General features: G+C 40.2%; 1 protein-coding gene across 2 annotated transcripts; it reads left to right on the top strand.

The window, feature by feature from the left end:
- Positions 1–806: 806 nt before the first annotated feature.
- Positions 807–12,873, top strand: LOC117410620 (NLR family CARD domain-containing protein 4-like). Of its 2 annotated transcripts, XM_034017297.3 has the most exons (9): positions 807–1,134; positions 1,682–1,715; positions 5,880–6,140; positions 6,675–8,657; positions 9,365–9,457; positions 9,955–10,125; positions 10,629–10,721; positions 10,811–10,969; positions 11,982–12,873. In XM_034017297.3, coding segments are annotated over exons 2-9 (3,129 nt in total). In that variant the 5' UTR covers positions 807–1,134; positions 1,682–1,714; the 3' UTR covers positions 12,350–12,873. The 2 variants fall into 2 exon arrangements, with proteins under 2 accessions (XP_033873188.3, XP_058880840.1); XM_059024857.1 differs by lacking the exons at positions 10,629–10,721; positions 10,811–10,969; positions 11,982–12,873 and adding an exon at positions 10,491–10,622.
- Positions 12,874–24,331: the final 11,458 nt, after the last annotated feature.

Raw genomic sequence — 24,331 nt, 5'->3', positions numbered from 1 at the left:
GACTTGAGGATTTTAAGAATATAAAGCAGAAGCTGGAGTCAGCAAGAGTGGCTATTAAGTAATAAGGGTGCTGATGCTTGTATCTATTCGGTCATGCACTACGTGAGGAAGTTGTCGAGTTGCTGGAAATTGCTGTAAAAAGAAGCTGTCAAATCAAGAAATCTGTAAGAGGAAGTAATGAAGAAAAACAGCCATTGCTCCTTGTAGTATATATAGTGGACACAGTATTTACTTTGGTAAATTGTATTTAGTAGAATAAACATTTTATTTTAAACAATATTATATATATAAAAAAGTAGTAAAGTGTATTGTAAACTGTAGACAATGCTCTAAAGGTGCACTATTACGCCTACTATCTGTGATGGTCATACTACTAGGTGTTTATAGTATTCTACAGCATTTACCATCCTACATTTTTAAGGATGTATGTTACACTAGTATTGTGAAGTATTTACAATGGTGGTCACTGTAGTTTAACAGTACAGTATTTCAAAATGTACAGCAGTTAACTGTGTTATACTGTAGTAAAAAAACATCCTATTGTATCTGCTATTGTTTGAAAGGGAAAACACAGAAGCATTAAAGTGCGTTTTCATTGCAATTAGCATAAACACAGTAAATACTACCGCAACAACCTAACAGTAGATAGAACTGCAATTGCATTCACTACAGTATACACAGCAATGTATTGCAAGCCAGCTAAATGCTTTTTAAGGTTTTGTTGTTTACAAACATACTGGCTCCTCCCTCGACCGTCCAACAGGCATTTCCTCTTGGATGTCTTCCAGGAGAAACATTAAGTCCGAAGGGCACGGTTTCCACGTCTGCTTTAATTTTTTGAGAGTCGCGGGTTGTGTGATTGACTGGTGTCAAGGGATATCCACGTCATTAGAATTGTAGAATCATCATATCCCCACCAGTTCAACGGAGAAAAACTTTTTTTTTTTTTTTTTTTTTTCTCGTTAGACTTGGCAACAATGATTAAAGATCGGCAGTTCCACCGTCCAGATGTTAACGAAGTTTCCGTGCACAATTGCAACATACAGGAACCAAGGCAGGAGTAACAGTACTCAGGCTAGCTTGCTTTTACCCCAGTTCTGAACAGGTTCGTGGATTATCTTACTTCCGTATTTGGTAAGTTTTCTAACTTTTATTTTAAACATTGATGTACCGGTATTTACTGGTGTGTTTGTGATTATTATTATTATTATTATTATTATTATTATTATTATTATTATTATTATGTATTTGTTCTGTATTTTTATTAACTGCCTCCGCTTTAAGTAGTATGTTCTGTTTATAAACGACCTACAGAAAAAGTGTATTAGAAAGCAAACGATGTAAAAAAATAAATTAATTACAATAAAAAGTTTTGGTAATACTAAATTAACAAAATACGAGTTTTTTTTTGGTTTTGTTTTTTTGTTTTTTCAAATACACCTCGAGTAAAAAAAAATGTGGTCAGAGTTCAAAGTCCTGTAGTCGCCAAACTCTTGAGACATAATAAAAACGTATAATGTGTTAGAGGCAAATCGCCAAGTATAAACAATTACAAATAAGAACATTCCCAGTTCAGTACATGATATACGACATAGTTATTGCAGTTCAATGGTATTCTATATATGTTGCGAGTGGAATTTTGGAGTGATAAATATGTTTTTGTTTGCTTTGTATTTGAAAGGGACCCACTCGTGAAATGCATCTGATTTAAAGAAGTAAGTAACAACTACTGAGTTGTATATCTATCTATCTATCTATCTATCTATCTATCTATCTATCTATCTATCTATCTATATATACACTACCGGTCAAAAGTTTTAGAACACCCCCATTTTTCCAGTTTTTATTGAAATTTAAGCAGTTCAAGTCCAGTGAATAACCTGAAATGGTACAAAGGTAAGCGGTAAACTGCCAGAGGTTAAAAAAAAAAGTTTAGGTTACCAAAAACTGAAAAATAATGTACATTTCAGAGTTATACAAAAAGGCCTTTTTCAGGGAACAAGTAATGGGTTAACAACTTACAGCTGTTCTGCAGCAATGGAAGTAAATTAAGCCTTGAAAGTTGATGCTAACAATTCCTACAGGTGTCCCAACTTTTGTTGATTACTTACAAACCCTCTGTCTGTATAAAAGCAGTGTTGGAACAGACTGTTTCACTACACCCTCTTAAGCATTATTTGGACAGTATTGTACTGCAGGAAGTAGTATATTGGTCTCATAATGGTGAGAAAAAGGCAATTAACAAAGGAAGACAGACAGACCATTATAACCCTTAAAAGTGTAGGTCTTTCCTTTAGAGAAATTGCAAAGAAAGCCAAGGTTTCAGTGAGTACAGTTTCCTACACCATCAAAAGGCACTTGGAAACTGGAGGAAACTCTGACAGTAAGAGGTCTGGCAGACCCAAAGCCACAACAGAATCAGAAGACAAGTTTCTGAGAGTCAACAGCTTGCGTGATAGGCGGCTCACAGGACAACAGCTTCAAGCACAGCTTAACACTGGTCGAAGTAAGCAAGTCTCAGTTTCAACTGTGAAGAGAAGACTTCGAGCTGCAGGTTTGACAGGTCGAGTGGCAGTAAGAAAGCCATTGCTAAGATGGCAAAATAAGAAAAAGAGGCTTGCCTGGGCCATGAAGCACCGCCAGTGGACTACTGAAGACTGGAAGAAGGTCTTATGGACCGATGAATCTTCGGTTCATCATGCAGGGTTTTTGTACGCCATCGAGTAGGCGAAAGGATGGTTCCTCGGTGTGTGACACCAACTGTCAAACATGGAGGAGGAAGCGTGATGGTCTGGGGCTCTTTTGCTGGATCCAGAGTCGGCGACTTGCACAGAGCGAGTGGCACCCTGAACCAAAACTGCTACCACAGCATTTTGCAGCGCCATGCAATACCCTCTGGTTATACGCCTAGTTGGTCAGGGGTTCATCCTACAGCAAGATAATGACCCAAAACATACCTCCAGGCTATGTCAGAACTACCTTAGAAGAAAAGAACAAGACGGTAGGCTTCAAATCATGGAATGGCCAGCACAGTCTCCAGACTTAAACCCCATCGAGCTGGTTTGGGATGAACTGGACAGAAGGGTGAAAGCAAAGCAACCTACAAGTGCAACACATTTGTGGGAACTTCTGCAACAGTGTTGGGAAGAACTTTCCGAACAATATTGATTTCCATTGTAGAAAGAATGCCACGAGTGTGTTCGGCTGTTATACCTGCAAAAGGTGGCTACTTTGATGAGTCAAAAATTTAGATTAAATTTTGTTAAACAAAACGATTCCATGATTTCTTTTTTATCTCCAATTGTTTATTTGTTCTATGCTTTCATTTCATTGAGACATTAAAATGCGTAAATTTCAATAAAAACTGGAAAAATTGAGGTGTTCTAAAACTTTTGACCGGTAGTGTATATATATATATATATATATATATATATATATATATATATATATATATATATACAGACATGCTCAAATTTGTTGGTACCCTTACAGTTCATTGAAATAATGCTTCATTCCTCCTGAAAAGTGATGAAATTAAAAGCTATTTTATCATGTATACTTGCATGCCTTTGGTATGTCATAGAATAAAGCAAAGAAGCTGTGAAAAGAGATTAATTATTGCTTATTCTACAAAGATATTCTAAAATGGCCTGGACACATTTGTTGGTACCCCTTAGAAAAGATAATAAATAATTGGATTATAGTGATATTTCAAACTAATTAGTTTCTTTAATTAGTATCACACATGTCTCCAATCTTGTAATCAGTCATTCAGCCTATTTAAATGGAGAAAAGTAGTCACTGTGCTGTTTGGTATCATTGTGTGCACCACACTGAACATGGACCAGAGAAAGCAAAGGAGAGAGTTGTCTGAGGAAATCAGAAAGAAAATAATAGACAAGCATGGTAAAGGTAAAGGCTACAAGACCATCTCCAAGCAGCTTGATGTTCCTGTGACAACAGTTGCAAATATTATTAAGAAGTTTAAGGTCCATGGAACTGTAGCCAACCTCCCTGGGCGCGGCCGCAAGAGGAAAATCGACCCCAGATTGAACAGAAGGATAGTGCGAATGGTAGAAAAAGAACCAAGGATAACTCCCAAAGAGATACAAGCTGAACTACAAGGTGAAGGTACGTCAGTTTCTGATCGCACCATCCGTCGCTTTTTGAGCGAAAGTGGGCTCCATAGAAGAAGACCCAGGAGGACTCCACTTTTGACAGAAAAACATAAAAAAGCCAGACTGGAATTTGCTAAAATGCATATTGACAAGCCACAATCCTTCTGGGAGAATGTCCTTTGGACAGATGAGTCAAAACTGGAGCTTTTTGGCAAGTCACATCAGCTCTATGTTCACAGACGAAAAAATGAAGCTTTCAAAGAAAAGAACACCATACCTACAGTGAAACATGGAGGAGGCTCGGTTATGTTTTGGGGCTGCTTTGCTGCGCCTGGCACAGGGTGCCTTGAATCTGTGCAGGGCACAATGAAATCTCAAGACTATCAAGGCATTCTGGAGCGAAACGTACTGCCCAGTGTCAGAAAGCTCTGTCTCAGTCGCAGGTCATGGGTCCTCCAACAGGATAATGACCCAAAACATACAGCTAAAAGCACCCAAGAATGGATAAGAACAAAACATTGGACTATTCTGAAGTGGCCTTCTATGAGTCCTGATCTGAATCCTAGTGAACATCTATGGAAAGAGCTGAAACTTGCAGTCTGGAGAAGGCACCCATCAAACCTGAGACAGCTGGAGCAGTTTGCTTAGGAAGAGTGGGCCAGACTACCTGTTAACGGGTGCAGAAGTCTCATTGAAAGCTACAGAAAACATTTGATTGCAGTGATTGCCTCTAAAGGTTGTGCAACAAAATATTAGGTTAGCGGTCCCATCATTTTTGTCCATGCCATTTTCATTTGTTTTATTATTTACAATATTATGTTGAATAAAAAATCAAAAGCAAAGTCTGATGGTTGCCAATTACTTTTGTCAGTTTCAAGTTATTTCAGAGAAAATTGTGCATTCTTCGTTTTTTGTGGAGGGGTACCAACAAATTTGAGCACGTCTGTGTGTGTATATATATATATATATATATATATATATATATATATATATATATATATATATAATATATACTGGTATTGAAAAGCTAAAAACCCAGTGCTACTAAATGGTCAGCTTGGTGAACAGTTTTTTGTCACACTTGTACTTGCTTGAACCAAAGTCATTGTATTTATCTTGCTCTTAATTGTATTAATACTTGTACTGTGATTCTTGAAATGTATTTGCTTACGATTGTAAGTCACCCTGGATAAGGGTGTCTGCTAAGAAATAAATAATAATAATAATAATAACAGTTTAAATAATTGTGGGAGGAAAAGGAAACACTTAAAAGCACATACATAACAGAAGTACCCATTAAAGATGTCTTTGCTTGCATTGTTTTTAAGACTTACCAACTCTGCCTGCTTTCATATCTGTGAGAGGCATTTGAAGAAGGAATTTAAAACCAATCTTGAAGCGTATATCTTCTGATGTACAAGGGGCTGAACAGCATTAATCAATTTAAAACCTAGGAAAAGCAGGTCTCACATTAATGAAACATCTGAGGCCATCGGAAGAAAAAAATAACAAGAACTTCAGTAGACATTCAATAGACACACATATGGTGCTTTGGTAGAGACCAAGGAACTCATTTAGACATAATCTGTTAATTGCAAAACCAAAATTATTATTATTATTATTATTATTATTATTATTATTATTATTATTATTATTATTATTATTATTATTAATATAATCATATTAATAATACTATTTTTCACAGCTTATTGAAGTGTTTACTGATTGTATATTTCAATTTTTTTTTTTTTTTTCTGCCAGTGGATTTTATCAAGACAAAACATGTGGATCTTATCCAAAGAATGGGGAAGACAATCTGCATGCAGATTGTGGATGACTGTTATTCCAAAAACATTTTAGGTCCAGAGGAGAGAGACTTGTTATACTGTGAGAAAGTGGCACAGGAGGCTGCCAGACAACTGATTACTATCATTGAGAAAAAGGGAGCGTCAGCCATCAGCAGCTTTGTTGAATCTCTCAAGCAGCATGACTACTACCTTTATGAGGACTTGCAAGGGAGATGTAAGTGGTTAATGTACTTAGGTTATTGTGCACTACTTAGGATTAGGTTATTGTTTTTTGGCAGTTCCATAACTGCAGCAGAGTTTATAATTACCCTAAGTAGTGCACAGCCATCACACCCATTTTGCCTTAAATCCATGCCCACTTTGCCCAGTCACTTTATTCCAGAAAGCCTCAAACTCATACAAAAACAAACCTAGCTTTACACCCAGTGTAAACAAGACTTGTTATTTGGATGGCATGATTACTCAACTTTTTACACTCAGTAGCAATCATAAACTCAAAGTAATAGTGTGAATGCTGCAGGACCCGAATACTGTATAAGTGATGATAGAGATTGTAATATTTAATTATAATGCTTGTTATTTAAACACTTTATAGATGAGAATCAGGCTGATGGACAGGTTCCATATTCAAAATGTACATTATAGAGAGTAGTTGATTTCTACACTATGTTGGCCATCAATGTTAAGTATGTTCTTTTGCTAGTTGGTCTCACAAGTACTTTTTTTGTTTGTTTTCTTCCCACAATAGGTTCAGCCAAGGAGGCGACTCAACATAGCTTAGACTTGCTAGCTGAGGATCTGAAGGAGTTGTATACATCAGCCTGTTTTCGAAAGTTTCATCCTCTTGGAGAAGACATAGACATCCTTTTTGATTTAGAAACAACATTCACAGATGCTGTGTTTTGGAAAAAGGATACCATGAATAACAGGAAGGGGCATGTGACTCTGACAAAGCTTTTGGGTGAGTTCAAGAACCCCAGTGTCATTGAAGGGGAAGCTGGCAAAGGCAAGACAACTCTGCTGAAGAGAGTAGCTGCGCTCTGGGCCTCCGGGGAATGTCCAGCTTTGAAAAAGTTCAGGCTGGTCTTTTTCATTAGCTTGAGTGGAGCAAAAGGAGGGATATATGAAACAGTTTGCGAGCAGCTGCTGAGGGTTCCCTATGACATAGAGGAGGAAGCCTTTAAAAAAGCCTTGTGGAAGCTGAAGGAGGAGGTGCTCTTCCTATTGGATGGTTATGATGAGTTTAAACCAGAAAACTGCCCGGAGATGGAGTCGTTGATCAAGGAGAAGCGTAAATTCAAGAACATGGTGGTGGTGACTACTCGTACAGAAACTGTTAAGATGGTGAGGAACATCGCTGAGACGGTTGCAGAAATCGGGGACCTGAGCGAAGAGGGTGCCAAGGTCCTCATCGAAAATGTCCTGAAGCCAGAGCTGGCCATTGACCTGTTGCTGCAGCTGAAAGAATCAAGCACCATGCAGGAACTGATGAAGACGCCACTCTTCGTTGTTATCTCCTGTGCCATCCGAATGGGGGAGACCAACATCATTCCCAAAACCCAGACTGCTCTCTTCTGCACGCTGTATGATCTTATGGTCGAGAAGAACCGATACAAGACCCAGGGCCTTTCTGCTTCATTGGTCCTCCAGAGCATTAACAATTGTGGGGATTTAGCTCTGAACGGGATATTTGAGCAACAGTTCAGTTTCTCCTTGGGCCATCTGTTGTCTGAACAACACGAGAAGGTCTTATTGGCAGCAGGCCTTCTTAACAAATACACTTCCCATGTGCTTAATCCAGTGTACCGGTTCTTTCACAAATCATTCCAGGAGTACATAGCAGGCAGAAGACTGCATGCATTACTTACGTCCACCACAAAAGTAGAGGTAGAAAAAGGATTCAGATATTTGTGTCAGATTGACAATATTTCAGATATTAATAACAAGTACCACAATCTACTGCTGTACACATGTGGATCTTCCAAGAAGGCTGCTAAACTTGTGATCCTGCACATGGCAAACATTCACAACCATGGAAGTCTTATGGGAATATCTCCGATCAGTGACATGCAGAGTGTGACATCAGACAATGAGGAGGCCATAGATCCTCAGAACTTGGAAGAACTTCAAAAGCTCCAGGAAATGAACATGGACCGTTTTGTGGTCTGTGCCCTGAACTTCTTTTCTGAAAGCCACTCAGAATCTGAATTGAGTGAGGATTTTGAAGTGTTCTTTCGCAACAAAAGGCTGCACATCAGCAATCAGAGCATCCCTTCATACCTGTTTGACTTCTTTAAATATCTGCCCAACTGCTTAGAAGCATTGAGTCTCATCACACTGGAGTTGTTTGGGACAAATATAAGCCCCAAAATTGGGACCCTTGACAAAAAAAAGGCTTTCATTCCAGAGCAGGCAGTGCCTCTTTTTTATGACTGGAGTCACAGCATTAACACCATGCAAGTCTCATTGAAGGACTTCCAAATGTTACCTAGAAAAGATAGGATTTCTTTAGGTAAAATCTGCTCCTCTGCCTTGAGCCTTAGGCTTCACATTACCAGAAGCAGTGGTATAAGTGGGAAGCTGCAGGACATTCTTAAACGGTGTGAACAGAACATACATGAGCTTGTCATTGAAGCAACACCTCTAACATTAGCAGATGAACAGCAGGTTGTTTTGATGAAGCATTTGAAAACTTTATACATCAGCGACTTGCAGACTGAAAGATTAGAGGGTATTTATCTACAGTTTTTTTTTTTTTTGTATTATTTGATTGCCACAGGTCTCAATGTGTATTCAGAGCCAGTTAAGACATCCTCCACTTTAAAATTATTCTTTATTGCTCATTTTTTGGATAGGTTTTCAAAGCATGTCATTTGGTTAAAATATTATGCCTGTTAAGATCTGTTCCATTTGTGTGCTGGCCTCAGCATTCAGAATTGTTGGTTTCTCTTTGACAGTAACAATAGTAAGTTAAGCTAGAAGTGAAAATATTTTTTTCTTTGCCTAAGGATGCTGTTCAGTTTAATTATAGCATTCTCAGAATGAAGTCTATTTCAAATAAAGAGCACAATCGTCATTATAGTATTCCCAGAATGAAGTAAGTTTAAAATAAAAACACAGGTGTCATGACTCATGAAATACAGCAAACAGAACTGGGTAGTTTAAACCTTGTTCATACTTTCAGTTTTTAGTCATATTTGAGTGTATGTACTGTGTTGTAACACACAGTTGTGGATTATGAAATTTGGGTTTTGTTGCTTAAGTTTACATACATTTACATGATCCAGTTTCACTTTCGATTAGGCTACATACAATATAAAGCTGTTTTGTGAGAACAAAACGTGATGCTTTTTACTATGCTACTAAACAGTATTGAATTGTTTGTGTATGTACTGCGTTTCATTGTTATCATATTTGTCTGCATTTAAAACATTACAGGTGGATTTATTGACCGTATACAAAACCTACAAAACATTAAGAAGCTGACCTTAAACAACATAAAGATGGCTGAATCCGATGTTAAACAACTGGGTAAATGTCCTCTATTTTGTTGGGAAGCAGCAGTATAACAGCGCAGGATGAATTAGATAAAGGAGCTACACACTTTAGATTTCCATAATAAATGATGCAGAGTTGGATTGTGAAATGAAACTACAATAATAAAACATTTTGTACAAGGAAGTAACAGCAAATAACACATAGATACCGTAAGCGTTGACATCTTTTGATTGTGGAACAGTTTATAACCCTTCCTGCTTAAGGGTGTTGCCACGCTAAAAACTTCCTCTTAAACAAGTGTTTATAATTGCATAACTGCAGCATTGGCAGAGACTTGGTAGACTGTATCACTCAAAATTAAGATTGGGTTTTTAACATTATGGGTGGTCATCTTTGTAGACTGCTTTTCTGTCACTGGGGTTTAGACAAGCCAGTACGCATGTTATCAAAGTGACACAACAGTTTGAAAGAAGTGTATAAAACATGAATGAAGTGAATCCATCACTGACCTATTTATCTTTTCTAAACAGCTGAGGGTATGAAGCATTTGAAAATGCTCACTGTGCTGCACTTGTCTCAGCTGACAGGAACTGGAAACGGCCTTATTTCTGTTATTGAAGCAGCAACCAGTGCTGGATGCAGACTTGAAGTGCTGGAACTTGTTGATTGTTGCCTAACTAAGGAGGCTGTCACAGTTCTGGGTTAGTATTCCTCAATGCGTTTTGGGAGTCGAATTTGTTTTCCACAGCTATACGCTTTGTCACATACATAACTGAGCCACACAGGTTCTAAAAAATATAATCTGAAGATTACAATCCTCTTTATTACAGTATTTAAGTAGAGAATCAGGTTCTACAGGGAAGTATCTGCCTTGTGATCTTGGTGATATTAGTTTGTGCTGTTGTTATTGCAGGACCTTTTTCTATAAAGACAATATTGTGTTATAAATCTGTCACTTACAGTTGCATCTTATTCATACTGTATTCAATGTAACAAAAAATTACATTTATGGAGCATCATTTTACCAAGTCGTCATTTTTTTTTTTTTTTTTTTTTTTATCTTTAGATCAACAGAATGCTAAAGATGTCACTATTACAAATATTACTATTTATCCTGCACACCATTTCAAAAAGCCACTTGTTTAATTTTGATACCGTCATCAATAGAATTCTCAGTAAATGCTGTGTCTAATTGTTTGTGCAGTTCAAAATCTGACAAACCTTCAAAAGCTTCAAGTGCTCGATTTATCTGAAAATCACCTGGAGGAATATGCAAGTGATTGTGTCGGAGGGCTAGGTAAGATAAGTGTAATATTTTACATTGAGAAAATATTTTGAATACTGAAAAGCAAGCTAAAGTATGCATGATCTGATTTGCATTTTTAGTTGATGGATTAAGAAATCTGCACAGCCTACACACTCTGATGCTGCCATGGGGAAAGAATGTGAAGGACTGTTTGATAAAGCTCCTGGAACAGCTGCCAGGGCTAAGAAAACTTGGACTGCAAAAGTGGTGTATCACAGATGAAAACATTGAGCTCTTAAGTAAGTCTTTCAACCATGATTTACATAGGCAAGGCATACAAATGAGCTTCATTTTAAATTCAACCTATAACAATGTAATATAATTTAATGATATTAATGAATATAATTTGTTTATGACTCACTAAACCATATACAGTAAGCAGTGCAGTTATCTAATGTGTCTCCTTTTTATGATAGAATGGATCTTTAGGGGAGTAAAACATTTGGATTTCGAGTGGGTCAAAACAATAAACCTTGTGGAGCACTGCTATGCCCTGTGCTGCATTTAAAGTCTGATTTAGATATCTGGTCCCAGCCAAGCTTGGATTATCCTATACAAAGGATCCATGACTGAAGGCCCAGAGAGAGTCTGGTTGCAATCAGTCTTCAGTCACCTCTGAAGTGAGTTTGATGCAGTTCTTCAAATCAGCCTGCAATAAAAACTGTTGTTTTTCTCTGTTCATTGAAAAGACAGCTTAAGTCCTCATTGTAAACGGCACTCCTAAAACCTTCTCATGTCTTTGTTTCTGTGCTACACTTCTGAATGTCCTTCTACAGTGTGCCTTTTGAAGAATTGAGATACCTGAAGTCTGTCACTGTGTGTGTCTGATTCGCCGTTTGTTTGAGTGCTATTGATCATCGCAGTTCTAAATGTATAAATTATAACATGAACATAGAGAATATTTGGTATGAAGTTTTTACTTTATTTATTCACATTTATTTATCCATGTTGCAATTTTATTAATTCAGGTGTTCATGTTTGTATGCCTCTTATTTTGATGAGCTGGACCAGAATATTGCATGAAGTGCTGTACTGTCCTCAATGAGCCCTATTACTCATACCCCCTACCATACTGCTTTTTTTTACAACACATTGCAGAAAATCAATGTCAAATTGGCATCGGCTTGGTTGTGCACAATACAATATTTAATGAAGTTCTGTTAGAAATATTGGAATTTCATTTTTCTTTTTTTTTACTAAAACGCAAATTATTATAATTCTTATTTTCCATTTGTCTTTTATTCTCCTAAGCTTCCTCAATAAAGAAGGGAGGTTTTAAAGATCTTCAGCATCTGGACCTGGCAGACAACTGTGTTTCCAGTAAAGGCTGGCATTCATTCCTCGGTGCAATGGAGATGCTGAGGAGACTGGAGTTTGTGGATCTCAGTAGTAAAGAGGAACTGGATCCTGAACCGCATCTTATAAGAGATCTCGGTAAACTGGTCTCTGATCTCTCCGCGCTACAGGAGGTTGGGCTGCTCCAGTGGAAGCTGGATGAAAATGACTTGATGATCCTCAATAAAGGGAAGACCAAATACGGTCGGGAGTTTAATCTGAGAGTCACCTCAGAAAAGATGAATGAGGATGAGGAAGATGAAGAAGGTGAGCTCAGTTCCTGACTGCTGATTTAGACCATTTTTTTCTGAAGTGGACCTGGTGTGCTGCTGCTAATGGCCTGAGAGCTTGTTTTGAACCGGGCCTTTGGGAAATGGATGTCGTTCTGTTTTTAAATTAACTTGCAATTTGAGCAATGCTGAGTGCTTTGTTAGGCAAGTGGCGATAGCAAAACGGTTTTGCTGAGTAAACTGATATGGTTGTGATTTGTAGAACCATTTCTCTGTATTGTTGTTAAATGATCATTTTTCTTTTTAATACAGAAAATAAAACAAATGTAATATCTTGAGGGGCAGAATTGGGGAGAAACAGATTTTTTTTTTAGATGGCTGGTGAACCCTATTTATGTAAAAAGATACAGTGCACACTTGTTGGATGTGTTTTTAATTTAGATCTTCAAAAGCCTGCCTAACAAGTAACAGCAGATGATAATACCAAATATGCAGACAATCCACCAACTGTATGTAAATATCCATAGGATCCAGCATGGCATTGTTAATTTATGGTTTTATATTTGTATGTATTGTTTTAAGAAATGAAAATGTGTATTTTAAATGGAGATGGAGTGATCCATGTAAGGTAAATAAGATACTATCTTTCAAGGGTCTATCCTTTTGCAAAACACTTTTAGATAAATATATAAATGTGCTTGTATTAAACATACATACATCAGACATAATTTGATTAGAATTTTGTATGTGTTTTTTACACCTGTTGTACATTCATATTGAGTCAGATGATATGTGTACGTCTTGTATGTATTTCTTTACTATAAACTGTCTTGCTGGTTTAGAACAGTTTAGAATACTTACATAAAAAATAAAACAAAATGTATTGCAGTTGAACTTCTGTTTTTGAGACTGCATTTGCTTATTTGTAAAACAATAGTTGTGACCACAAGGGGGCAGAAGAAACCTATTTAAGTCACAATTTACAAAATGAATCAATTCTTCCCAGTGGCTTCAGCTTGTAAAACTCAAAGTGTTGCTAAATGTTTTCTTGAACAAGTCCCATGATGTTGTCTGTATATCAAACAAGGGATTGTTTTGGAGATCGGTGTGCTTTGACTTATAAAATGGAACAATCCCTCCCATCACTCAGCATTAAACTTTAACCTTTAACCTATAGACAGTTCATGGCAAGGTTACTCTGAGACTGTTCAAAGCCTACTGTAGCATGGGTACTGTGCCAAACAGTATCTACTCTTTTTGTTATCCAGGCATTATTGAGCTTTGCCCAGATGCATTTTCATCCATTTGGACAGGAATCAAACGCTTGTCTTGAGTGCAAAGGTGGAATAGTTTTAAACTCCATTTGCTTTTACAAGAGGCTCCAGGTTCTGTTAGTAGTTTCCTGAAAAAGTTGGCAACACCAGCAAGCATACGGCAGGTTCTGTCATTCATTTCTCTTTTTCCAGCCAGAAGGAAACTGTAAATAAACTGTGCAGGCATGTATATTAAGATCACACAATTCCCGTCTCGTTGTTCTTTGAAGTTCATTGATTCATTTCAGGTTTGCTTCACTCAGCCGTGCTTGGAAAGCTCTGCAAACAAAACAAGAATGCACGCTATGTAGCACAGCTTTTGTTTTATCACCTTGAACTGTACTGTCATGGTAAAATACTGTTCTAGGTACTCATCTGTAAGACAGCATTATGAGCCCCTCATTTTTGCACACATGCTCTGATCGTGGGAAGGGTGAGCCTAACGTACAGTAATACCGTCCATACTTACAGTTTTGAAACATGTCTAATTTTGCTGCCCATGTTATACCAAGTGATCTAATGCTTCAGTTAAAAAAAATAAAAACACAGTAAACATAAATTAATAGGAAATGTCATGTATCCCCATTGACTGATGTCATTCAAATCCCATTTAGTTAAATGAGTACTATATATATATAAATTACAGAACCGGTCAAATATAAAAAGGTATTTTCTGTGTATTTTACTGTTTTTATTATGTTAAGTGAAGATTTAGATCACTTGGTATAATGTGGGCAGCAAAATGTTTCAAAATCGGACGTGTTCATCTAAAAAAATGTTTGAATGGAAAACTGGTTAAAAACCATAGAGACAGAAGACGACGAGATTTCATAATTTATATGGTCCATATTTAAAAAAAATAAACCTTTATGTAACTGGCTACCGACTCGCTTTGTATTTGTTTTTAATTAAAATGTGGCCACTAGGTGTCACTGCAGCACAGCATACTAATTTTGAAAACATCAGAATGAGAATTCAAACTCTGACTAAAGGTTTTGATGGACCATGTTACGAAAAGGGAGATCCTCTGCAATATTGTAGGAAACTTGTTAGATCCACTTGTTAAGTGACTGTAGAGCCGAGTTACCTCTATTACTAAGAGTAATTGCAGTCAAAAAAAAGTGTGACTAAACCAACTGGACTATCAAAAAAATCAGTATGGTATGGCTTCTTATTTAAGGATATAATCTTGCCTGATACAAAATAAAATCTGACATGTGGGTTGTACTCGTTTAACTTTATGGAATCAATCAATTGGCATGCATGGCATTTCCAAGCTGTTTATTAAGCGTTTATATCATCTCCTCGTCCTCACTGCTTTCAATCATAAACTACTGCAATGAATGTACTGTGCTCTAAGGCTTATGCTGCCCCTTGTGTTTGACATCGAAGTTTCACCTTGCAGTTCTGACTGCTTCATACTTCAGTTGCTCAGTCCTACCAAGTTTTACTGTTAACAAAACTCTTAGACATTCGCAATTGTGTATCCAAGACTGTGCCAAAAGAGAATGTGCCCATTAGGTCTTGCCAGCTCTCGATAATTATACAGAATTAGTATGTATAGTTATTTTTTTAAAGGCCAATTTATAGTATAACTGCCACGAACTCAAGACAAACTGTCAGATTCTGTATTGTTATTATGTATTACTTTTTGTTTTATTTGTGCCAACTAGACACAACATTAAGGTGTTGATCGATTCTTTTTGTTTTCTTCCTATACCCATTTCCAAAATTAAAAACTGTGATGTTAAAATTTAAATTGAAGGCAGTAAAAAACTGAGCTAAAAGACTAAAAATGGGTGCTAATCGGGAGCATGCGCTAAAACAATGAAACACGGTCTCTCTCTGAGCACAAAACGGACAGGAATCAGACACGCCGGGGTTAATAATGCTGATAAAAGCATTGACAGCAACAATCATGTGTAAAACCCTCCACTGCAGATCCCCAGCTCTCTTATTGAGGGGGGGTTTATACAAGCTGCTCCAGGCTGGCACTGTACTCTCCTCCTCTTCCAGCCTGGCTCTCCAGGGTGTGTCAGGGAGTGTGGTTAGCTGGGTCTGATGTTTAACAAGCACGCAAACTCTGTACAGGGCTTTGCCCTCCATGCTTGATACAAGCCTCCCACTCAAACCCTCTGCTTCCAGTAGTGGCCCTGGAGGCCCCGCTTCTTCCCTGAAAGCAGGAGACACTCGCAGGCCTGGGAACGGGGGCGGGATATCAGGGAGAGGGTGTCCCTGGAACAACTCTTTCAGGAGCAGCCGTCCCTCTGGGGACAAAGCGGATCTGAGCTGGCTCAAAAACCTCTCCACTCTTCGTACTGAGTGCACTCCCAGCTCAGCACTCAGCCTTTCCGCACTCAGCCAGCAGCCCTGCCGCAGGTCCAGCAGGTGGCGCAGCTTCGTGAGGCGAGCTCTGATTAGCTGGGGGTTCAATGCAGGGGCGTCGGTGCTTGGAGGAGCAAGGAGCGGGTTGTTTACAATTGGCTCTTCCAGAAGCCAGTGCAAAGTGAGGGCCTCCTCCCCTCTCTCAACCCTCAAAAGGCGCCAGGCCCTCAACATGCTCCTGTAGAAAGTGGGGAGCGATGACAGGTCCACCTGGCTGGAATCCACTAGGAACAAGTGCTTATCCAGCTGTAGCGCTCCTGCTCTCCTCAGCAGGGCGCAGGCCAGCAGTCTCCAGGACAGTGAGTCAGGTCCATATAGCAGCCGCTGGACTGACTGCAGTCGGAAAGCCGAGACCCGGCTGCTCACATCCATCACACCCAGACCTCCTTTCTCCCTTTCATTAGCCAGTGCAACCCGTCCCAGAAGAAATCCAGCATCACCTTCTGCACCTTTTCCAGCAGCCCCTGCGGTGGTTCCAAACACATCAGCCGGTGCCACAGTGTGGATGCCACCAGGTTGTTAATAATCAGAGGTCTGCCTCTGTAGGAGAGCTGCGGGAGCAGCCAGCGCCACCTGCCCAGACGCGCCTTCACTCCCTCCAGCACCCCCAAGTACTTGAATCCTCCCCTGCTCCATTGAAGCCCTCCTGGCAGCGCTGGGGGTTCGCAGTCCTCCCACTGCCCCAGCAGCAATGCACAGCTTTTATTCCAGTTCACCTTGGCTGAGGACAATGTCTCAAAGTCTACAAGGGTGCTGTGCAGTGTCTTGATGTCCTGCTCCCCCTTGACTATCGCCACAAGTTCATTGGTGTACGCTGACACTGTGACAGGGGGGCCAGGGCAGTGCGGTATAGACAGTCCACTGATCCCTCGACGCAGTTCTTGGAGCAGGGGTTCGATGGCCAGGGAGTACAACATGCCTGACAGTGCGCAGCCCTGTCTAACCCCTCTCTGTACTCTGAAAGGAGCACTTAGCCCACCGTTTATCTTCAGTACACTGTGAATGTCACGATAGAGCACCTGAGCCATGGCTATGAAGACAGGGCCAAACCCGAAGGCCTGCATGGTCCTCCACAAATACTGGTGCTCAACCCGGTCAAAAGCCTTTTCCTGATCTAGTGAAATGAGACCAGTGTTTAAGCCAAATATCTTGGAGACTTCCAAAATGTCCCGAATCAAAAATATGTTGTCAAAGATTGACCTGCCGGGCACACAGTAGGTCTGGTCTGAGTGTATCACTGAGCCCAGGACATCCCTCAGCCGACTGGCCAGGGTCTTCGACAGCAACTTGTAGTCCACAAGACAGGTCTCCAGTTCTTTATCTCACACAGGTCCCCCTTTTTTGGCAGCAGTGTTACCACAGCCCTCCTGCAGCTAAGTGGCAGCTCTCCTTTGGCCAGGCTTTCGTTGTAAACCTCCAGGAGGTCCTCCCCGAGTTCACTCCAGAACGTTTTATAGAACTCTGTGGGCAGGCCGTCTATGCCAGGGGCTTTCCCGTTGCTCAATCCACTGAGGGCAGTGGAGAGCTCCTGCAGAGAGAGTGCTCTCTCCAGCCCATTCCTCTCCATGTTATATAAGGGAACCTGAGCGATCACATCCCCATGAATTCAAAGGCAATGTTTAGCTTGAAAGTGAATGCTTAGACTGGGTTGAAATACTCAAAGACAGTTATAATAAAATGCAATATACATTTTTAATGACACGTATCTCAATAAACTTAGCTATACAGCATATTAACTACAAGTAAGGACTGGTTTGGATTTTTTACTCTTTCAAGATGCAGTTGATTGCACTGATTAAGGAGCTAGCAGAAACGCTTGTCTGCTTGAAGCCTTGAAATTGTTCACTGTAGGAGAAAACAGTTGAGAATTGCAGATTTCACACATCTTTTTATTATGTACATTTAGCTACATTAAAAGCGCATAGTAAGTTTTGTGCATTGTAAAATTTGAACAACATTATGGAAGACAAATACATAAGTGACCTTTATATCCCAATAAATAATAAGCAGTAAAATGTAAAAAACAATGCAAGTGTTTGTTTTTATTTAAGTAATTATTCTGTAATAAAATTCATATGGTAGATCTAAGAATGGACCATACCCAGAAGAGATTACTTTGACAGTACGTTAAACTGGTTTATGGGTTTTAGGTAAGCAGTATTACAGGGATCACCCAGGCTTAGAAGGATCAGTTAGCATGCAAGAAATAAGTTGGTTGTATTGTATCACTTACTTTACCGCATCAGACAATGCAAGCTTTTCTTTTAACAGTAAACTAAATAGGGCATTGTGGGAAAGTGACTGCTGATTGGAAACAGGTACAGAGGTGATGCAGTGCAGAAATAATCACACAAAGGAAACTGTAATCCGGTCTGGCTATCGAACAATAAACCTCCATCAATACACACCAATGTGTAAAGCACAGAAGAGACAATAATAAATGGATTGCAGTCCAAATAATAAACACACGTTATCCGCCCCACAATAATACAATACACAGTCACAAGTCCGGGTGCATGCAGTAGTGCTCGTGGTGGGTGATAACATTTATACAGTGACTGTGGTGTAGTGTTGTTCCGGTTAGTTGTTCCGGAGACGTGTTAGCCGTCTAGTAATTTACAAAAACAAAAGACAATTACTAACAGCGACAAAACAAACAAAACACTCACAAATCCTTTTTCTTATTTTTAGGGGTTTCTCCCGGTCCTTGTCTTGTCAGTTCCTTGTCTCTCAAACCAAGCGAAGAAGTAGATTGCGATTCTCTGTCCCCTTTTATGCTATCACGCATGACCCCTTGGTAAACGAGTGCAGATGTCTCTACTATCTGCAGCTGCTACGTCGTTTCCCTTCTGGGTCAGTACGTTCCTGCAAAAGAGTCTTGCCTTCTTCCAGACTGACCGACTTCCCGGCCCGGGGAAAGAACTGTCAGGCCAGCCCGTCCAAAGAACTCTACTTTCGCTGCTTAGCGCCCTCACAGGTCGAGTGGGAGATTTACAACCAAAACTCATTGTATTTCTGTCACAGGCATTGATAAAAAAAAAAAAAAACACTTTTTAAATATCTACAGGTAATATGAGTCAATCCAATCTATGTAAGTGTAGTGGGCAGTGTTGTGTGATGCCCTGCCGGTACGGATTCTGTCCTCTCTTTTGCATAGTGGTTAAGATGCTTGCTTGAGGGGTGCAGGGTCGCGGGTTTGCACCAAACCCCTGCCCTGTCACAGAAGCAATAAAGAACCCTGTGGTGTTCCATTATCACAGACCGGAGGAGGCCAGGGGTAGAGTCTATCAATCGCTTTCATTATCTTCAAATCACAGATGAGGTACAGACCCTTGTGCTCATATAGTGTTAGTCAATCAACTGTAAATTACTAGGCAGCTTAGCAGTTACAATCGCAGAGCTGTACATCAGTTTTATTGTTTAGTTAGGTTATATTAAAAGTGTAATAGTAGTTACACCACTTGTGTTGCTTGAAAACGCATTTGCTAGAAACTGTAATTAATACATCATAAATCACTGACTAGCTCGCCATGAGAACTGTTTTTTTTTTTTTTTATCCTTTAAAAGTTATTTATTTTCTGTTTACACTAAAAGGAAATCTAGCCATGGAGGTAACCTTTGATTTGGGGTGTTTTAGCAAGATCCCAAGGCGGTTGCTTACAGTTAATCATAATGGCTGTCTACAAAATAAACCAAATTCAATGAATTTACATTAAATACTCATGCTGATTCCAGGGTATTAGGTATGATTCAGGTATTTTTATGACATCGCTTATTAGATCAATACTGTACCTAATAGCCTGGAATCAGCTATCCTGTTCTTTCAATCTTTGAAATAAATAAAATTAAAAAAGAATTCTGAATGAGTTAAAAACAATGCGTGTTATGTGTTTATTACGGAAGCTGATTCAGCAGAATCGTGGTTAATACTGTGTTTCTGAGTATCTGTCTTCTACAGTGCCAGTAAGCTGTTTTCCCTGTTTTAAATTTTCTTTGGACCACTTCCCACAAGTGGCATAAATATGTTTGAATACTTTCTTAAATCTCTGTAATCAGATCACAGCAGAATGACTGTTACAGTTGTAGATGTCTATCCCTATACACGCTAAACCCATGATTTCTGCAAAAGGCTTTACTTTAGTAATCCCAAACAGTAGCACTTGTTAACTTTCAGAGGCTTAAATTTGTTCACTGCTAATTAAAATTCTTCCACAGGGATCTTGGCTAGCGCAGGGGTCTGACCTGCCTCATATGATGCACTGAGGTGGCAATCGCCTTGAGTCATGGTAACCTAGGCATGTGACAAATATTTTGTGATCACTTTCGACAGTATGGGCCTCTAATGCCTAGCTAGCACACTATGGGATCGTTATCCAGCTCTGTGTATTAGCCGTATTGCATGCAAAGTGCCTGGGCCAAGCCAAATTAATTTGCGGGAAGGTAATTTTTCAAAGTGTGTTTTAAATGGATTCACATCCTGTGTGCTTCAAACTCACACATAGGTGTTCCACATACTGTATAATGTGTAAATTCACAAGATTTCACTTTTTTTCCAACCTCATTTTTTCACCTTTTTTTCCACATTAATGCGGAAACTACTACTTTGCTGAATGTATTTATTTATTTATTTATTTATTTTTTTAAAATTAAATTAGGCAAGATTTCTACAAAATAAATGTTGTGGAATTTTACAAAACCCCTATAGTACCAGGACCATAGTCAGCCATGAAAAATGAAAAAGGCACTATGAGTACATTTAACTACAAAAGTTTAGTTAACATTTTTTTTTTTTTTCTGAATAAGATACTATTATAGAATTGAGTACCTGAGGTTCTAAATTGGAAGGACCTGTGTGGTTTTGTATAGAGAAAATAAGTAGCTTTTTCTTTGCAACATTCAAATTCAATATAAAAGAACATAAGAAATTTAGCAATGCCAGAATATTTGTAGAAGACACTATACTTAGTTTTAAACCCTAATCTATCAAACAAATCATTTTAACAGTGATGTCATTAATTATCCAAATAACGAGAAGACAAGAGTGCTTATAAAGTTTTGCGTGCTATTAATTATAAAATCACATTCAGCAATACAATTAACTTAAGCGGGTTGACAAGACGGAGAGAGTTTAGCTGCATGAGTTGAAAGCACATCATAACCAATGAGGGTTGCAGCTCAAGCTTTTCAGATGACCAGTCGATTTGATAGGCTGTTTGGGTGTGTTCTGACTTATACTCATGAATATGCATTTGACTTCTATTAATGTGATTGGCCAGCTGCGAGGCTCCTTGCAAACCGTAATAAGTAATAAGCCTTGAAGTATCCCACTTACTTAAAATGCAAACGTCAAATGCTTCTAAATACATCAGAATGGATATTGAGGGTTTCTGGTTTTCGGGTTTTATTTCTGAGCGCTATATGCACACAACAATGACTTTGCCTCCTTCTTCTTTTCTAAAATCTCAGATATCCGCAAACTCTTTAACACCGCTCCCTCCCCCACACCCCCTCCTGCTCCAACCCCTACACCCACTGCATCCCCTACTAACTCACCCTCCTTCTCCACCTTCTCGCCCCTGTCAGACTCTGACCTCTCCTCCTTGCTCCAGGGTCACAAACCCACCACGTGTGCCCTGGACCCCCTCCCCACTCACCTCTTTCAAGCTGCTGCTCCTGCTCTACTTCCCTTCATCTCCTCCCTTCTCAACACCTCTCTCCTTTCTGGTCTCTCCCTCTGCCTTCAAAAAAGCCTCTATCACTCCCCGCCTCAAAAAACCTACCCTCGACCCCACCTCCCTCCAGAGCTATCGTCCTGTCTCCCTCCTACCCTTCCTCTCCAAAACCCTCGAGCGGACTGTACACCGCCAGCTCTCTGCTTTCCTGTCCAACCACTCTCTGCTCGACCCTCTCCAATCTGGCTTCCGCACTGCTCACTCCACTGAAACCGCCCTCCTGTCTGTCACCAACTCACTAAACTCTGCCCGTGCTGCCTCTCTCTCCTCTGTCCTAATTCTCCTCGACCTCTCTGCTGCCTTTGACACTGTTGATCACTCTATTCTACTATCCTCTCTTGCTGACCTGGGAATCTCTGGCACTGCTCTGGCCTGGTTCTCCTCCTACCTCTCCAACCGCACTTACCAGGTAACCTGGCATGGAACAACCTCCACACTTCGCCCTCTCTCAACAGGAGTCCCCCAAGGGTCAGTCTTGGGTCCTCTCCTGTTCTCTCTCTACACCCGCTCCCTGGGCCCCCTCATCGCATCCTATGGTTTCTCATACCATTTCTATGCTGATGATGCTCAGATTTTCCTCTCCTTCCCCACCTCTGACTCCATCATCCCCTCCCGTATCTCTACCTGTCTGTCTGCTATTTCCTCCTGGATGCACTCGCATCACCTCAAACTCAACCTCTCTAAATCTGACCTCCTTTTTTTCCCTCCTCCTCCTCCCCCTCCTCTGATCTCTCTATCTGTGTTCCTCTGGAATCTACCACACTCTCTCCCTCTTCCTCCGCTAAGAACCTCGGAGTCACCCTGGACCCCTGCCTCTCTTATTCCCAGAACGTCTCCACTCTGGCACGCACTTGCCGATTCTTCCTGAGCAACTTCCGAAGAATCCGACCCTTCCTCACCAACTACGCCACCCAGCTCCTGGTCCAGGCCTTGGTACTCTCCCGCCTAGACTACTGCAACTCCCTCCTGGCTGGCCTCCCTGCGTCCTCCACCCGTCCACTCCAGCTCATCCAGAACTCCGCTGCTCACCTGGTGTTCTCTCTGCCTCGCTTCACCCACGCAACTCCACTACTCCGCTCACTCCACTGGCTCCCGATCACCACTTGCATCCAGTTCAAGACTCTTGTACTAGCCTACAGGTGCCTTGACCAGACTGCACCCAGCTACCTCCAGACCCTCATCTCTCCCTACACCCCCACTCAACCTCTCCGCTCCGCCTGCACTAGAAGACTGGCTCTACCTCCTCTACACTCCCCTGCCTCCAGAGCCCGCTCCTTCTCCACCCTCGTCCCGCAGTGGTGGAATGACCTTCCTACAGATGTAGGACTGCCCAGTCCCTGACCACATTCCGGCGCCTCCTCAAGACTCACCTCTTCAGAAAGCACCTGTAGAACTCCTCTGTTTTTCCCCTGGGACACATATCACCCTTCCTTAAATGCGCTTTACTTGCTCATATCTGCCCCCTATTTTACTGCATTTAATCCTGTACTTCAGAGTACAATCAGCAAGTACTGTTCTTTGGAATCGATATTGCAAAACACTTAATTTTCTGCTTACTCGCAAGAAATAAATGAAGGTCATACGGGGAATCCCCCATGACAGCCCCCTTGCGGTAATATTAAACTGAAGTTCCGCTCTCGCTCAGCCCTTGATACAGCCCTGCCAGGAGGCATCCGCCGGCTAGACGACACGTGTTCGCAGGTCGTATTTGGCCCACGGGGCGCCATTTGCCGACCACTGCTTGGTATGTCTGTTCACCCATCTGTCTGAATATATCAATGTAATTACATTAGAACTGCCATTCTTTAGCAGTTATTACAAGTATCAGCATCTAAGTGGAAGGGCCTTACATCAACAGTGCAAATGCTAATTTTCATCCTAACACTTGATTTCTTCTGGACATTTACTAGCAATGTATGGCCATTGCTTCAAACCAAACATCATAACTAAAGATAGTTCAGATTACATTTGAGATCTTATCAACTATTTGGGAAAAGTTTGAAAGGATTTGCTAATTAGCTTAGTCTGTTAGAAACACTGCTGTCTGTCTTCTGAACATGACCCACCAGTATATCACACTGACTAACTGTGGTTCCTATGTCATCCTGTTTAAACCAACAGATATCCACATAGTCTCCAGGCAGGAACAGAGCGTCGCTGAGTCAACAGTGCGTCGCTGAGTCAAACATCAGGAATTGATTGGCGTGCAGGCAATAAAAATGTCCATTATAAATACCATATGGGAGATACCGAAATTGAAGAAGGTACCTATGAAAAAGATCTAGGAGATTATGTTGACTCTAAAATGTCTTCATCTAGACAATATAGGCAAGCTATAAAAATGGCCAACAAAATGCTCAAATATATAGTGAAAAGTGTTGAATTTAAATCAAATCAAGTTAAAACATTACAATGCATTAGTAAGACCTCATATAGAATATTGTGTTCAGTTCTGGTCACCTCGCTACAAAAAGGATATTGCTGCTCTAGAAAGAGTGCAAAGAAGAGCGACCAGAATTATTCCTGGTTTAAAAGGCATGTCATATGCACACAGGCTAAAAAATCTAATCTATTCAGTCTTGAACAAAGAAGACTACACTGACTCA

The sequence above is a fragment of the Acipenser ruthenus genome, chromosome 6 (genome assembly GCF_902713425.1).
Source record: "Acipenser ruthenus chromosome 6, fAciRut3.2 maternal haplotype, whole genome shotgun sequence".
Lineage (NCBI taxonomy): Eukaryota > Metazoa > Chordata > Actinopteri > Acipenseriformes > Acipenseridae > Acipenser > Acipenser ruthenus.
The sequence above is the reverse complement of the archived record's forward strand: the minus strand, read 5'-3'. Positions and strand labels throughout refer to the sequence as shown.

What these genes read in the sequence shown, in the direction of transcription:
- LOC117410620 (XM_034017297.3), top strand. An exon ending in GCAGACTGAAAGATTAGAGG is followed by an intron (nt 8,658 to 9,364) that starts GTATTTATCTAC and finishes AAAACATTACAG; the next exon opens with GTGGATTTATTGACCGTATA. An exon ending in TGATTGTGTCGGAGGGCTAG is followed by an intron (nt 10,722 to 10,810) that starts GTAAGATAAGTG and finishes TTGCATTTTTAG; the next exon opens with TTGATGGATTAAGAAATCTG.